A 17,127-nucleotide genomic window follows, 5' to 3' on the forward strand; every position below is an offset into this window, starting at 1 on the left:
TCTTGAACAGGACTGCAGGGCAACATCAGAGTTTATTTACATGGCAAAATAGCTGGATAAAAAAGTATGTATATGTTCAAGATGAAGAAAAAGAGATGCGTACCGGTTCTACCCTTGTCTTGAATGTCAGCAGGTTCATTTTTTCTTATTCTTTTTAAGTAATAATGGATCTGCACCTGTGCCTTCATTAACTTCAAACTATTTAAATTTTTATGTATACACACACACACGCGCGCGCCTATGGCACAATTTCTGTGAGTAACTTCCTTATGCAAGTTAAATATGAAAAAAATATATTATTTATGTGAATAAATATTGTGACATGTTTCAACATGCATGGGGTATAATTAGTGTGTGTGTGTATATATATAGATATAAAATATCTGAAATTTCATGCAGATAGTGTATGGCAAGAGATAAAGAAGACTATCTGTTGATTAATACATTACTCTTGAGAAGTACTGTAGCCTATCAAGTTTGTCAGTCTTACTCCCTCTTAATTTTATTTTAGGGGGATCTGAACAGAATAAAAATTTAAGAGGTGCTGAGAACAGGTAAATGGAATTGCTTGAAATTCCGGTCTTTTAAACACAGGTAATTCTGATGGCTTCCAAAGATACCAGGACCTGTTAGGCTGCCATAGTAGTGGGTGCTTGAAAAACATGAGTAAACACTCTATGGGCTTCTCTTACCAATCTTTTATAAAATCCTTTGAACTATTTATTGTATCTTTTTTAATGCATTTTTGGGTAATGTAAGTGTAAGTGTAGGTGAACTGCTCTGCAGCAGTGCTACAATTCTAAGGGACCTTCTGTTCCAGATAAACCCTGGGAGATGCCTCAAAGTCCTCATAGTGTAACAGCATTTCTTGGTCAGGTTTTAGAAATACTTATGAGGATATGTGTTCTCACACTGACAGACTACTTAGAGCAGTCTCACAGGACTGTTAAAATTGTTGCTTTAAGAATCCTAGAGGTTGTTGGGTGCTTGATTTTGTTGGAATCAAAGCATTTGTTCTGTCTCTGTCCAAGATTCTTTGAAGTTTCATTTTTTCATTCAGTTGTGTTCAATACCTTTGAATGAAATTCATCAATGAGCATTTTCAGAAGAACTGTTTCTGTAAAAGAGCTGTCCTGTACTGACAGATCCAGACACAGCCTGACTTACTGTTTCTTCTAGTTTGGTCTGTGTCATTAGGTTTCTGTATAATCTTGAGAGTTACATATTCAGTATGTTTTAAGCTTGTTTTAAAGGAAAAATTCAGAATTTGAAGAACAGGTACATGACAGGGTCAGAGGTGAAAAGGTGAGTCAGCAAGTCAGTCTTGTAGCAGAACATAGCCAGGACATTGCTTCATAAACATGTGTTTATTGGAATCAAAGGAAAGAGGTTATATAAGCCAGATTGGCAGAGTGCTTGACGCAACAACTGGCAAAAATTATGTTAAAAAAAAAAAGTATGCTGGCAAAAATGATGCTATAGTGTTTTTTATTTGGGGCTTCAGAGCATGTGGTCAGGCTGGATGACCTCCTGAGGTCCTTTTGGAGCCAGATTGTGTGACTTTGTGTGCACATACAGATGTGTATAAACACATACAGTGATGGTGCAAGGTTGAATAAGAGAGGAGGAGAGATTTCCTGAAGGCCCCAGGCTGTGTGCTGTGCTGGGCTGCTGGAATGGTGCACTTGGAAACCGTGCAGAGGGTGCAGAGAGGGCTTGTGTTGTCACGCTCGTGCTGCTGCTCTTAGTCACACCGGCGGGACTGGAGCTGGCATGTGGATGTGCCTGTGCTTGTTGGACTTGTTGCTGCTTTTGTCTGGAACTGGGCTCAGGGAGGGAAAGAGCAAGACATACTCTGCCTGGTTTGTCCACTTATAGGTATTATCTTTGGGGAGGTGATGATGGAGTCCATATACTGTCTATTGTGTTGTTACCATCTGCTGCCCAACAGACATGGCTTTCCATGGAAACCAATATATATTTGAAAAAAAGAATACTGGTTATTCATGCAGGCATCCTTCAAAGCTTTTTTCCATTTCAGTGAAAAATCTGTGAAACAACAAGGAATAACAATGAGTGGTTTTGCTCAGGAGTATAAATAGTATTAAAAATCTTAATTTCTACCATATTAGAAGTTTAGCTGGCAGCTGTGTTGCAGAAATTTACTGGTATGTATTGAGGATGTGTATGCACACATACTTTTATTTATATAAAATATATCTCCATCCTTTGCTATACATTTGTTTATGGAGCAGTCTTTTAAAGTTTTGTTTTGTTTTCATTAGTTACAGAAAAACATTCCTGTAGAACAGTAGGCTTAAAGACAAGGAAATTAAGAAAGGTAGAAGCAAATCTGTTTCAAAATGCAGTCTTTGTTCTCAGGCCATGTTTTAAGTTATGTAGTGTTACAAGTTTGAAGTCTTTCCAAAGAACATTATCTCAATATTAGATGTAGTTGGTCGGAAATATTTGTCCTTATCCTGGAGTGTCCTACAGTCCCTTGTCAGCCTTGGTGAGTAACAGAAGCTGTAAAGCTGACTTTGCTTGCTGTGAGAGGATTTTCTGAGAATAGAAAGATGTGACTGTTTCCTCAAGTAGTCCTGCACAGTTTGTTCTCCTCTGATGCCCCTCTGTTCCACCTCCTCCTCCCAGGGATATGTACATGGAGTTCTGCAGCACTGGGAAGTCCAGCCATGACTGATCTCCCTGTACTCCAACACTCACACATAATGGCATCAGGAGTTGTTGGAAGATAAAATAGCCTTTAAAGCTCTGATTCACCTGAAGTAGCTTGGGGGAGGGAATTTGTAGGCCTGGTTTGTTCTGTTGATGGTGGTTAAGTAGGCGTACAGGATGGAGTGATGTGCTTTTCTACTGAGGAGCCCAGAGGAGTTTTCTGCTTAAGGTTTCTCCCCCAGCAAAACCCAAGTGTTGCCTATTGAGGTGATCAGACATTTATGAAGGGCTGGATTAGCTGAGCATGTCTGTTATTAAATTGCTTTTCTTTTATCTGACTGGAAGTGCTTAACAGGTTTAATTTCAAATTAGTATGAATGACTTCTGGAATCCCAGAATTTAAGTATGTCTTAAATTGAAGCTAGTCTCTGTGAAGATGAGTATTTAAGCATCAATAAAAAGTTTTTCCAGTCATCTCTCTTGTTTCTTGGAAGTGTGTGTCTTTGTTTATTGTAAATTGAGAACTATCAGTTAATTATTCCTTATTGTAACTAATGCAGTTGAAAAATGATTCCTGGCTAGAGGACAGTTTTACACCTTGTCTGGCAGCAGGGAAAGGCTGGGTGGCAATCACTGCTGCTTTTGCCATACCTGTCCCTACAATTATTTTTTTGAGCATGCCTGAAAATAGATTTTAAATTCAGATGTTTTTAAAAAATTGGTTTTAATCTTAGCAGTGAAATGATGGCAGGAGCTGGTGCAGCAGTGTGCAGCAATTTGTCTGTCTTCAGACAGTCTCAAGATTTACTGCTCTTTTGTGACCATTTTAATGAAAAGCTTTATGAGCACCTGAAGGTTTCAGTCATTTTCTTGCCCAGTATAACAAAATTAGTTCCTCCAGGTTTCAGACCAAATAGATTCTTCCTTTTTTTTTTTCTTTTATTTGCTTTGATTGTGTATTTGTTAATCTTTTAGGTCTTTCACTGTCTCTGTCAGAAGAACAGAAGAAAATGCAATTTTTTTGTTTAGCTATTTCTAGGAATTGTTTTCAATGGAGTAGAGTAGCAATGAGTTCATTATAGACAAAAGGGAAATTCCTCATTCCACAGTTGTAATGTGCTGCTCAGGAGCAGCAGTGTGTCTTGTCTGTTTGCAAAATCTTACCTCCACAGATCAGTATGAATCTGCTGTACTTGTAATGTACTTGTACATGTAATTCATGTTTCCCTCCTCTTGTGATAACAGAAATAACAGCTTGGTATATATGAGCAGTGAACTGATTCAGCTGAAAATAAACCTGGAAAATCATATGGTTAACTCTTAGCTAAATCTGTTTCCTGATTCATTTCACCATATTGTGGAATAAATTCTGGTTCTGGTCAAAGGGAAGAAGCAGCAGTAAGGGCCCAGATGTAAGAAAATGGGACTGCCCATTTTGGACAGGCCCATTTTGGGCTAGCTTAAAGTACTTATGCATTTTTTTCCCCTGTAATGATTTTCTCAGGAATGTGCAAGAACACGAATGTAAAGTTATTTTCTGGTGTTTCATGTTGATACTTGAGTATTTGGTTGTGAAGGGTAATCTATGCTTTAGGTTAAATATCTGCTTTTGCCAAACCTGCCACTTCTTTTGCTGGTTCTGACTTTTGGAATATGAGAGAGATGCAGAGCAAAGCATTTCTTCCATATTTTCAAAATTTATTACTGAATTTTCAGGCAGGGATGTTTTCTTTATTCAGCACTGATTCGTGCAGTCAGTTGCCCAGTTCTGATAGCAGTAAGGTGATTAATTCTGTTGCTCTGCAAAGCATGGGCTGTTCTGTTCTTTTGGTGTGTCTGTCTGAACTTTTCAAAACATTTCTCTGTAAACTTTTGTACTCTGATGTCAAGTTCTGTGTTGTTAAACTGTGGAGTGTGTCATCCATGTCCTTCAAAAGCCAGTGCTCTGATGTTGGGATATGCAAGGCTCTCTAAGCTACATGACATGCTTTATCTTGAAGGGAAAATGAGAATTCGCTTCCTTTTTGTTGCCCTCCCGACTACTTGTCTACTAAGAAATTTACTTACTTGTCTGCTAAGAAATCTATTTGACTACTAAGAGATGTAAAATATTTTTATAATAACCAGTCTGGTGATTTTGAGAGTAGTTATTCAGCAGAGATTCCAAACCAGTCCTCAGCAGTGCTCTGCTCCCCTCTGTAAGGCACGTGTGGTGATATCATCTGGTTCCGAGCAGTGCCGTGGGTCCAGCACTCCATGACAGCTTCTCATTCCTTGCTAAACACCTCTGTTCCTTTGGCTCATCTTTCTGTCAGCACTTTTAACTGCCCCAAAGACACCTGGTCTCACCTGATCTCAGACTCTGGCAGTCCTGCAATCCTGGGCACCCCTCTCTGTGTTACGTGACAGGGAGCTGTGCCTGCTCCAGCTCTTGGCCAGGTGGGAAGCCCAGCCTTTTCTGCCTGGGTGATGTTGTTGGTGGTCCTGTGCCAGTAACTGCATTCCCCAGTCTTCTGAATTCCTGCACAGACAGGATTGATGTTAAGAACAGCTCTGTTCTTTAAAGGGTGGTTATGTGAGGAAGTGAAATGAGGTTTGTACCTGACTCCCTCCCTGGTAAGGCTCACTTACCTTTGACAGAATTGCATAATGTATGTTCTGTAACTAATAGCTGAATTGGAAGTCAGTGTGTAGGAAATAAATTTACTTGATGCAACCCTTCTGGTGATGATAAACCTGGATGGTGTGCTTCTTGGGGAGTAATGAGGGCTAATAACTTAGAAGTAAATTAGGCAACTCATGTGTCTTTTTTCCCTTTTTTTCTTTTTCTAGAACCACAGAGCAGACCCAGAAGAACTCTTCACAAAATTAGAACGCATTGGGAAGGGCTCCTTTGGTGAGGTCTTCAAAGGAATTGATAATCGGACACAGCAAGTGGTTGCCATAAAAATCATAGACCTTGAGGAAGCAGAAGATGAAATAGAAGATATACAGCAAGAGATAACTGTTTTAAGTCAGTGTGATAGTCCTTATGTAACAAAATACTATGGATCATATTTAAAGGTAATGTATAATATTGCACAAAGAATGCTGCTACGAAAATCATCTAGAATTAAGGAAGATTTATCATGCCAGCTTGGCATTTTTAGTAGGTTTTTATTTTTCTTTGAACAGAGTTTTTCACTTCATTTTTCTCTTTTTGCTGCTTGCTCTTTGGGCCTAGGATTTGCACAAAATGGCTAAAGAATGAACAGAGTTGATAAAGGATTCTTTTTGCCATTGCTTTTAGGCCTTGGTTTTCTCTCCTCCCTCCACAATCCCTAGCACAATTTTGTGGCCTTCCTGAGCAAAAGAAATACACCTTCATAGTTACAGAAGCAAAAGCTGTTCTGGTGTGGAAAAGAAGCCCTACATCATGTAAAATGTGTTGGCAGTTATGCAGCTTAGTAGGCCTGAGACAAAGTAACACTGACATCAGCCGAGTTATGTAACCACTCTGTGAAATGTTATCTAAGGCATAATTTAACAAACAAAGAAAAATGAAAACCTACAGAAACCCAAAATGTTGAGTAAAACTTTTCACTTTATGTACTGCTTAAATGTTTTGCACTGCTGACATATTTTAGGTGACTTTTAAAAAAATCCTTGAAAACATTTAATGTAAGCTAAAGTTTTAGTGGTAGTTCAAAGTATATTAAGTATCTGGGAGGTGTTATTTGCTTGTGTTTAAACATGGGGGTTTTGTTGGTTTTGGTTTGTTTGCTTCAGTTTGGAAGGTTTTTCTGGTTGGTTCTGTTTTTTGGTGCTTGGTCTCCCTCTCAGCATTTCTGCTTTCTTAAGGTGTAGTGGGGTTTTGTACATTTTAGAGACAGATTTCTGATAAGTGTTCTCTGTCTCACATTTTTGCTGTATCTTTCAGTGATACATAAAAGTATTTGCAGAATTTTAGTAATATTCTTTGTAGATTTTGCTTTTTTCCATTTAAATTGCAAAAGTATTCAATCTTTTATATTTTAATACTAAGTGGACAAGTTATTTTTCCAATATTTCCAGTATGTTTCGGATACTCCAAGTGCTAACTTCTCATTTTGGCTAATGTAAGACAGCTGTAGTAGCTTTGTTGTTTACTGTGAGTTCTTCACACCTGAGTAAACATACAAATTGCCATTAATAACCCATTTTTGCTTCTCTTTATTGGGCTCAATTGGTGGGATTTTTGTTGTGTTTGTGAATAAGTAATAAATGTCTGAGAAGTGGAATTTACTTTCCAGCATCACAGCATATTAGAACAAGCAGGTTCATATCAAGATAACTTCAAGTTCAGCTAGTAAGGTTCACCTGGAGCAGTGCACAAATGGTGCTGCAGCTCCAGACATGATCAGTCTTTTTTACAGTCCATTCTTTTCTGTGATGAGCTAAGTCCTAAATTCTATTCTCCTGTGTATCCATCATTTCAGCTGTGTGCTGTAAAAGCCCAGTTGTTTGCCCTGGAGTACAAACAGGTCAAAGTAAGTCTTGGAAAGTGTTTTTACTTGTTAGTGTTTTTGCTTGGAAAAGTGTTTTGTGAAATCTCAGAACTGAACAGTGATTTCAGCAGCTATGAATGGAGGAATTAAACTTTGATTGGGTGGGGATTTATTTTGTTTGTTCTTTGTTTTCTCAGAGGTGGGGGGTGGAAAAAACTTTTTAAGTTATGGATTGGGTAGGGAAAGAAAATAGTCTTATCGTTATTTACAGCAATATAGGTGTGGAAACTAAAGTCTAGTTATTCTGTCAATGCTGTGCAGCTATTAAATTCTGCTTAGGTTTTTTTTAATTTTAAAAAAATTTTTGGTAAATCTAGGATCATGTTAATGCAGCAGTACTCTCCTAACCACTCTGTGGGCTCTTTCCATTTCTGTTCTAAATGGATACATTCTGAAAGATTAATGCTGATCTCTTGTTTACCTTTCACACTTGGAAAGTTTTGGGGGAAGGAAAATTTCTGTGCATGGAGTTTGGGGAGGTGTTTGTGGAATTCTGGTTACTTTCTCATTCCTTTAAGAAATTTCCCCCTTAAAAAAAAATAGTAAAAAATTGTTCACAAGAATGTTTCCATCCCAGAGTAGCATGATAGGTAATTCTGCTGCTTGCTATTCCCAAAGTAAATGAATAAAAATGTCCACAAATAAATGAATGCCTTTAATTCTGTAATTAAAAATGAATAAAGCAACTTTTTAACTAGTATCTTCTATCTAAATTGTTCTTAGACTAGATTAATCCCTGGTTGCTAGTCAAAATCTTTCACTTGAGACTTCTTAGGGGAAAGAGGGTCTTAGCTTTGTTCAGCGTGCCAAGAATCTTTTATTCTGCCTTTTCATTTCAGTAGCAGGTATTTTGAGAGTTGTGTCTGTCTACTTCTTGTTTGTTTGTTTTACTTAATTGATCTAGCTGGGAACTTTTTATTAGCTGTTTCTTTGAGAGTGGCTGTCAGCCTAATTTTTAAAGTGTGAAGTACTTCATTCAGGATTTAATTTTTCTGTACACTGTTAATATCTCTTTGAAACAATGAAATGGATACAGTTGTGTACCTAATGACTGTATAATTAAAAGTTAGAGAATACTGAGGTTAAATTCTGAAAAATAAGACATCTTAATTCTTTCAAAGCCAAGTCCTAGGCTGCAGAGATCAGACACAGTTTGCCATGGATGTAACTAATGAAGTTCACATTCATAATGGTCCCATATGTTTATTCCTGGATACTTCAATTTATATATAAAGATCACTGAAAAATTCCTAGAAATACTTTTTAAGGATAATGGTTAAAAAGAGCATAAGGTAAATAAAAGGTATTTCAAATTTTAAGATTTTTTTTTTTGCATCTTTCTTTACAGCTAATATAACAGTTGAGCCAGTGTGCTGTGTTTCAGATCATGCTTTATGAACTAGAAATAGTTTACTAAAGTGTATTAATCATACATGTAGCTCTTTCTGAAGCTGTAGAAATGCCGTTAGAAATGTTTGTAGTTTTACACTGTTCAAAGAGTCTTGGTATTTTCCTGAGTAAATACCAAAGCAAACCCTCAGTGCAAAGGCCTTCAGGTTGCCTACAGCTTACTGATATTGCCTACTTAACTGATATTTCTCTAGTTCAGTAATCTAGATCTGTCTTAAAATCTTTAAATTTTATGGTTTCCTCTTCGAAGAAGTCACACTGAGACCATGTGTTGACTTCAGGTTTATCATGTAAGCCACAGTTCTTCCAGTTGAACTGTAATGGAACAGCTTCTGTTGTAACTTACTCTTTTTTAACCAATTTTAACTAAGCTTAAAGTAAGGAGATTGTTCTTGTCATTTTGTAGTTTTTGAGTTTTCCCTCCAGCAAGATAGTTGACAGCTAAATGTTGTTACAACTAAAACATGGAAGAAGAAATGTAATTGTGAGGGGGTTCTAATTGCAAACATTTCAGATGAGAGGTTTTTTTTGTACCAATGATAAGCTCTGTTCTACATACTCTGTATCTTGACAGTTTCTTTGCACTTCAAGATGCAGAGGCAGCCTTGTGGCTGATGGAGATGGAGTGGCCCAGTCCCAGGGAGCCTGAGGCTTGCCAGCTGCATGCAGGCTCTCCCAGATGCCCCTGCTGCTGAAAGGCAGAAAGGAAGAGTGTCTTTATTTCAATTACTTGACTTACTAACTTGTGACATTCTGCAGCCTAGCTGTTCATTAGCTACAACTTGTATATCCAACCTGTAAATGTGATTTTAAAAGTATGGACAGTACTTTAATAGTTTTCCTAGCAATGCAATGTTACTTGTCTGTTATCAGGTATTTTAGTCTTGAAAAACCTTATCATTGGTACAGGATGGAAGGTCAGCTTCCTTGAGGTTGAATTTAATGCCAGTTATTGTGACACAAAAAGGTACAAAAGCCCCGTATTGTGGTAATGTGAGATATCTTAAAGTTCAAATAGGAGTTTCCCATTGAATTAACCTTAAAGCTTAGGTATTAGTAATTTTTTCCTAAATTTTCCTTGGGTGTCTGGCAAGATCAATAGTGTTTTCTAAACATACTGGTAGGTGATGTGCAAGCATATATACAGTCAAGGAATGCACCTGAATAAACACATTCGTGTACAATAATAGAATGTTTTACCTTTGTAGCATGGCTTTCACTAATGTGGGTAGAATCATATGAGCTTCAGCTGTTTTGCAGCTTTTGTGGCTGTAAGATAATTTAAGTCCTGTTGGTGGTATTTGTAGCTATTTCATATGTGTAGAAGGTCAGGATCTAAATTTGTCTCCTCATCCTCTGTTGCACTTGGATTGCAATTAACATCTCAATTAATAAGCCATTGGGTGTGGAGGGTCCCCTTGATAAGTTAGGTTAGGTAGCTGAAATGATTGTTTTCCTCCAGCATAATGGCTTGTAAAAATGCATTACTTCCCTACCAGTTCAGGCAAGAAAAAGATTAAAAGTATTAAAAGTTACTGTAGTTCTGGCATGTTCTGGTTACACAAATTTTGAAAGTGCTCTTGATGAAGTGCTTCAGCTGGACTTTCCAGCAGTACCATAGAGATAAATCTCTTGATGACTGGAATTCCATTTCTGTTTTCCTTATTTGTGCCATTTAGACCAAGGTTTTCAGTCAGTATCTAGCCTTTGAACTGTTACAGCCACCTGAGCTTGCTCTTTTCTTTTGCAATTAAAACAAACCTGAAGTTATTCTCAGCTTTTCAGATTTAAATACGGAGAAATCCTACAGTGACATCCAGAGACTTCCATCAGAATTGTGCAGCACTTTGTGCTGCAAAGCTTTGAGACAATCTGAAGATACTGGTTGTTCTGCCCTGTCTATTTATACTTGGCTGACAGAAAATAGCTAGGAAAAAGGTTGTTCATGCCTGGCTAGAAAATACCCACACCCGATTGCAGTGGATAGTAGCAATTTCTTTGAGACATTGTTTGAGAAACAGTACTTACTCATTTTCACCCTGTTCTGTTTTCAAGTAATAGTCAAGTTCTCCAAACATGTCTGGTAACCACAATGTTTGCCTTGAACAGGAGTTCCTTGCAGGTCTTCTGAGCTGACAAAGTTGGGCTTTATAAAAACTGCTAAAATTAGCCAGCCCTTCCCTGCTGAGATCATAATATTGGAATAGACTCTTATAAATGGTTTGGTTTTTAAATTTAGTATAAATCTAATAGAGCAGACTTTGTTAGGATGATTGGATGTGGTGCTTTAAGAAACTGCACCTTTATTTGCTTGCTGAGTTTTCTTTAGATTTCCATCCCTGGGCAGGCCATAGGGTGGGAAAGTATAAAATGGAGAATGCAAGAGGCTTTAAAGAGTACTCCTGCCCTAAGCTTGTGCTCTGTAATGAGAAACTAGCACTGGTAAATATTTGCTGGAAACTTATACAGTGTGTGTGGTACTTCACCAGCTGTGGTTCAGTTGAGTATTTTTAATAACTGGGTTTTATTTTAAATAAATATATTTATTCACAAAATTTTCTCAACTGTTACCACATAGATTCATATTTGAGTTTCATCTTTTGTGGGGACTCTGGCAAGAAGTAGTCTGTAGATTTGTTGAGCGCTTCCAGTTTTGTTTCTATGAACCAGCCACCTTTTGCAGTGACAAGCCAAGGACAAAGTCAGTACCTAGAAATCAGTGTTAGAATAATTTTTCCGCTCTAGAGGTTGAGACATCTCCACAAAGGAAGTGCAGAAACTCACATATTCTCAAGGTCCATTTTAAACAATTATTTGTATTTAATTAAAACTTAAACCACTGCCTAATCACTTTTTTCCCCCCTCTTAAGTTCTGTTCCTTTAAGTGAAATTGTTTTAAACACTATTTAGCAGAAATTGGTTAGTAGTGATGGTGTTTTTTCATTGCTTTTTTAAATACAGAAGTCAAACTTATTAATTAATCTATTGGACTTCACAGGAGCTGTGTGATTATTCTACGAAAAGTAATTGCATACAACTAGGAGATTAATAACTCTCTATTTGCCTTTTCCTAAGAATGTGCTGGTAGTCTGTTGAAATATATATATAATTTTTTTATGGCAGCCTTGGTCTTTTGACAACTCATGCCTTCCTTTACAGGGCACAAAATTATGGATAATAATGGAGTACTTGGGTGGAGGGTCAGCTTTGGATCTTGTAAGTATATGATTTTTTTTGCATTATAAGTATCAGTGGACTTTATTTCATTGTGGTTTTATATCATTTTATAAAAATAAGTACCTGGAGGCAGCTGATATTACATCACTGCTATGTGGTAATGGTCTAAAAAGTGTGAATTTGAATGGTAGTCCTAGTCCTGTCACATTGAATTCCTGTTGATTTTTCTGTTTTGCTCTTTGTCTGTAAGCATTAGGAAGCATCCATTTGTTTTCACTTCTCAGGGTTTTTTTAGTTTGAGAAGTCCTTTTCTTGCTGTATGTTTGCTGGAGGTTTGGGGTCCTCTGTCCATCACTTCCCACCTCCTCCAAGTAGAATTCATTACAGTTCAGTAAAAAACATTTCCTTTAGGTTTGGGTCTCAGGAATGAATGAGGAGTGTGTCCACAGACAGTTAATTTGAACTGGTTAAAAGACGTTGGTTTTCCATGTTCAGGTATTTTCAGTTAAGCATGAAAGTGCCTTTTACTTCAGAGAGTGTGGCATTCATGGAGGGTGTAGCCTGGAGAGGGCACAAGCACAGCCCACTGGGTGTGAATGTGATGTGGTTTCCCCATGGTTTCAGTGCACGTCTGCCTCAACTGCTGCAATGCTACAGACCCACCCTTTCCTGTAAGATAATATAGCTTAATCTTTGTGTGATTCTGAAGGGAAAATACCATGTCTTCACTATTACAGAATGGTAATAATTATGGTTTTGCTGACAGGGGTCCTGTCTGTGAGAGTTGAAGTATGTGCTTGACTTTACAAATCTATTTAAACTTCTTTATCAAATTACATCACATTAACTTATCAAAAGCACAGTAATTAGGTATAGCTTGTGGTAGTTTGTAGCTCTAGAACTTGGCCCTTTGAGGCAGGGGCTGTGAGATACTTTAAAACTTTTGAGTAATTGATTGTATTCTGTGGAGTGTCAGAAACGGAAGTAGCTATTACTAGTGCCAGTTTAGATCACTGAACCTGTAGAGGAATAAAATTTTAGAAGAATAAAATTTCAGTTTTGCCCCACTTTGCCTTACCATAATTTGACGGTGTTCACTGTTTTGGTGCTGTGTTGTTGGTATTTTTTTGATTGCTCACTTGAATTTTTTTTTGTTTTATTGCATAGCTTTCTAATGTGCAAAGTTTGCACTTATTCCATTAGCAGCTTTATAGTAGCATGTTATGTTTTTGATCCAAAAGTAAGCATGGAATCAAAAATACTGGGACAAGTGAAAACTGCATCATTAAGTTTAAAACCCACAGTAAACAGATAAATCTATTTTGAAATGAACTGGTTTTCTTAATATACTTAATCTAAATTGCAAAATTCATTTTGCTGTGTTTGCTGCTTGTAGGGAAATATACAACTTTGTGGAAAGTTAGTTGTTGCTTTTGTTGTGCTTTGCATACTGAGGGCAGCACAGACAGTGTGTGTTTGAGGAGTAAGTATTGGCAGTAGAGGAGATGTGAAAGTGATCATTCCAGTGGCACCTATTTCAATTAGACTGCTGACATATTGCATTGAATATTGCATTAATTTTGTTAGCTCTCTAATTTTGAAAAATTTGAAACCTGTTTAAATCTTAAATCAGGTTTAAGATTTAATTTAATCAAAGCAAGGCAAAAATTAGATACAAGACTAAAATTATTTTAATGTGTCTTTTTTCTGAAGCTTCGTGCTGGCCCATTTGATGAGTTCCAGATTGCTACTATGCTAAAGGAAATCTTGAAAGGTCTTGACTACCTACACTCAGAGAAGAAAATTCACAGGGATATAAAAGGTGTGCAACTTTTCAAATGTTACTTTGTTAAAGCCTTTAAAAAGCATAAAACAGTATTCTAATTAGTTATTATGTTATTTCCCCTTGGCAGCTGCCAATGTCTTGTTATCAGAACAAGGTGATGTTAAGCTTGCTGATTTTGGAGTTGCTGGACAGCTAACAGACACACAAATTAAGAGAAATACCTTTGTTGGAACCCCGTTTTGGATGGCCCCTGAAGTTATTCAGCAGTCAGCATATGATTCAAAAGTAAGTAAAACTCTTATTTTTTTAAATCTGCTTATCCAACAGCATTTGTTTTGATTTTTTTGCTTTTAGCTCTATCAGTATGGGGAGAAAAAAAAGTGGGTTTGAAATTACAGGGTTTCAAATAATAAAATTGATAGTAGAATTCAATTGGTTTTATGCAATAGTTACCTGTCATTGTACTCAGGTACAAAGTCACCAAGTAAAATGGTGATGTCATGTCTCTTTCAGAGCAATTCCGTGGATGTGGGGTGGTTGGTTGATTTGGTTTCAGTTCTATGTTTTGCATTGAATTCAAACAGTAATAAAGTACTCACAAGGTAAAATGCCACCAGAACATGGCAGTTCATTTAAAGCCAAGATGGTGACCAAAGTGTTAATTTCTTCTCCCATTTCTATACATATGGATCTGGGTATCATTTCTCAAATGGTATTTCTGAGGATCCATGTAATACTGAAAATTTTAGCACAGGTCTTGAGAAGGTAAAAAGTAACTTGGTGGCTGTGGCTTAGTAGCATTGTGGTACCTTGTGCCTTTCTTTGTCATGAGACCTCTTGATGGATGACTAATTGAAAGGAGAGTTTCCCTGTGTGAGCTAGCAGTAGAAAAGCAGAGTTCTTCCATGTTTTTCTGAGAGCTGAGGACTGGTGCTAGAAATGAGAATAAGGAGGGAACAGTCCCCTCTTCTCTGTGTAAAACCACAGGATGTCCTAGAGCATGTGGTTGGTGAAACAGCAATGTGTTTCAGTTTGGCATTGGACTTTCCACCCTCTGTAGACAAAACCTTAAAATAGCATCAAGAGAATAAAAACTTTGGTATGTGTAAAGTAATACTTTCTTACTGCTTTTTCTCAATAGTAGACATGAAACTATACTTACATGATGTGCATATATTTAAAAAAATTCTGGTGGATATCTAGAGTGTCCTGAAAGCATTCACACTCCAGGAGACTTTCCCAGGATCAGTCACACTCGAAGGAATTTGTGTCCTTGTCACAGGGGTTCTTGCTGATAAAAAAGTTTCAAAAGTGTGTAAATTTAGGTGTCCATTTAACTTGCTAGCAGTGTAGAACACCAGCTGAAACAAAAATTATGAGTTATGGTGTTTGTCATTGAAGACTGATTAAGTCAGCCAGATCTTTGTGTGTCAGGTGTTCCTGAAGTGTTAGAAGGGAATGTTTGCATTATCTACTTAGGCCAACATTAGTTTTATTATATAGATGCATTATCTATGAAGATGTCAGTTATTGAATACTTAGTCGTGACAGCCCATAATTTTATACTAACAGTCCCTTTTTCCTCTCTCAGGCTGACATTTGGTCACTGGGCATCACTGCAATTGAACTGGCCAAGGGGGAGCCTCCCAACTCGGATATGCATCCAATGAGAGTTCTGTTCCTCATTCCGAAAAACAATCCTCCCACTTTATTAGGAGACTTCAGTAAACCTTTTAAAGAATTCATTGATGCATGTCTGAATAAGGACCCAACATTTGTGAGTAGATAAATATGTGTGCATGTGTGTGTAGATGTTTCAGTTTTGTTTTCTGCTCTTCTGTGCTTGTGAAGTATTTTGCTGGCATTGTGTATCTTCAGTGACTGAAATCATTTTAGGGACTATACTTTGCACTGTGAATTTTTGTGGTGCTTTTTAATATCTCTGTCTCTATCCTAGTTTGTTTTAAAATACTCAAAAGGAGGAGGGAGAGTGCTGAAAGAACTTACAGTGGCAGAGGCAGATTCCTAAAATGCGCTCTAAACTAGGCTAATGTCAGAAGAGAAGCTTTAACAGAGGAGAGAATAATCTGAAACCCTTTTCTTCAGCACAACTTTTGCTGTCTGAATTCAGCTTACAAGGAAATGTTGCACTGGAGAGTTTTCATTAGTCATTTTCCTGGGTGTGACCTTCTAACGTAGAAGGATAAGCTCTATAGTCTATGGGTGACTTGCTCATATTTTTAGTGTGCTCGTAAATGTGCATTACTGACTTTTCTGACTTCCTGTTTCACTAATTTCCTGATATTATACAAGTTAGCTCTTGAAGTCTGTTGTCTTACTAAGTCTCCCCTATTAGCATTTAAAATCATGAAATGTTAGCATGACATTAAATATTTAATGTGTTTCCTACAGCGCCCCACTGCAAAAGAACTTCTGAAGCACAAATTCATTATGAAAAATGCCAAGAAGACTTCCTATCTGACAGAGCTGATTGATAGGTTTAAGAGATGGAAAGCAGAGGGACACAGTAGTGATGAAAGTGATTCCGATGGTTCAGATTCGTAAGTTTATTTTGTAGTCTTTTTTGGGTGTGGCTTTTTGTTTCTATAATGTTCTTAAAGTGGGTTTGCTGCAGCTTTTCTGTGTAATAATGCCATTTCTGTACACCTGTCTCTGGTCCTTTTTTTATTGTCTTCTTCCAAGAAAACCCCCTGTATGGCCCTAAAGATTAACACATAAGTCAATCCATGTGTTTGTTACCTCTTTAAATTTTCTTTCTTTAAACTCAGTTTCAGTTTTGTTTAAGTGCTGTCTATTTCCTAGTCTGAGGCCAGTGGTTGTACCAAACCCACTGAGTCACAATTAGAGATATTGCAGAGCAAAGTTGAGGTGCATGAAGAAGTTTGCATAGTGCCTGTGGAATAACATGCTTTCTGTAAGAGTCTTGTTTTTCTGGCTATCAAATAACTCTTAAATGGGATGCCATGGGAGAAGGTAAGCCTTGTAGGTAGATATCATCTTCTGTTTGCTTTTGATCACATTTCAATTTATTCAGTCTCTTTTCAAGTTCAGTTAAGTTTTCAATACATGTTTTTCTTCGTATTTTAAGGAGTATGGAACTAATGCTGACAGACTTGTTATGTATTTGGGTTACCTGTGCTTGCTTGGTGTTCTGTTGTGGCTAGTATTATGTACATCATGTCCTTTTTGTTTCAGGGAGTCCAGCAACAAAGAGAATAATTCTCACCCTGAGTGGAGCTTCACTACAGTTCGGAAGAAGCCGGATGCAAAGAAGCTCCAGAACGGGACGGTGCGTACACACAGAGGAGTTCTTTTTTCTAACTGCTGCCTCTGAAGCCAGTTTAAGGAAGATAGTGATAAAACTTACTAATTAAGGAAGATAGTGATAAAACTTACTAACTTCACTTTTCATAAGAATTGACTGGTATTTTTTGCAGTTCAAGAGGTAGTGCATGTTAATGATATTTCCTATGTCATGTCAGCCTCAAATGCAAAATATACTGCAGATGTACTGTAGTATCCATTCATAGA

At 37.3% G+C, this 17,127-nt stretch overlaps 1 protein-coding gene across 2 annotated transcripts in view; it reads left to right on the forward strand.

Annotated features, from left to right (window-relative positions):
* Positions 1-17,127, forward strand: part of STK26 (serine/threonine kinase 26) — a gene marked incomplete at its 3' end in the record, with an annotated part of 29,782 nt that overhangs the window by 9,755 nt on the left and 2,900 nt on the right. For both annotated transcript variants that reach the window (XM_084213075.1, XM_084213076.1), the window contains exons 3-9: positions 5,509-5,739; positions 11,772-11,828; positions 13,503-13,611; positions 13,703-13,860; positions 15,167-15,352; positions 15,988-16,136; positions 16,792-16,885. In XM_084213075.1, the coding sequence (XP_084069201.1) occupies positions 5,509-5,739; positions 11,772-11,828; positions 13,503-13,611; positions 13,703-13,860; positions 15,167-15,352; positions 15,988-16,136; positions 16,792-16,885 (984 nt within the window). The remainder of the gene's footprint in view (positions 1-5,508; positions 5,740-11,771; positions 11,829-13,502; positions 13,612-13,702; positions 13,861-15,166; positions 15,353-15,987; positions 16,137-16,791; positions 16,886-17,127) is intronic.

Source organism: Fringilla coelebs (assembly GCF_963513975.1).
Source record: "Fringilla coelebs genome assembly, chromosome: 11".
In the NCBI taxonomy this organism is placed as follows: Eukaryota; Metazoa; Chordata; class Aves; order Passeriformes; family Fringillidae; genus Fringilla; species Fringilla coelebs.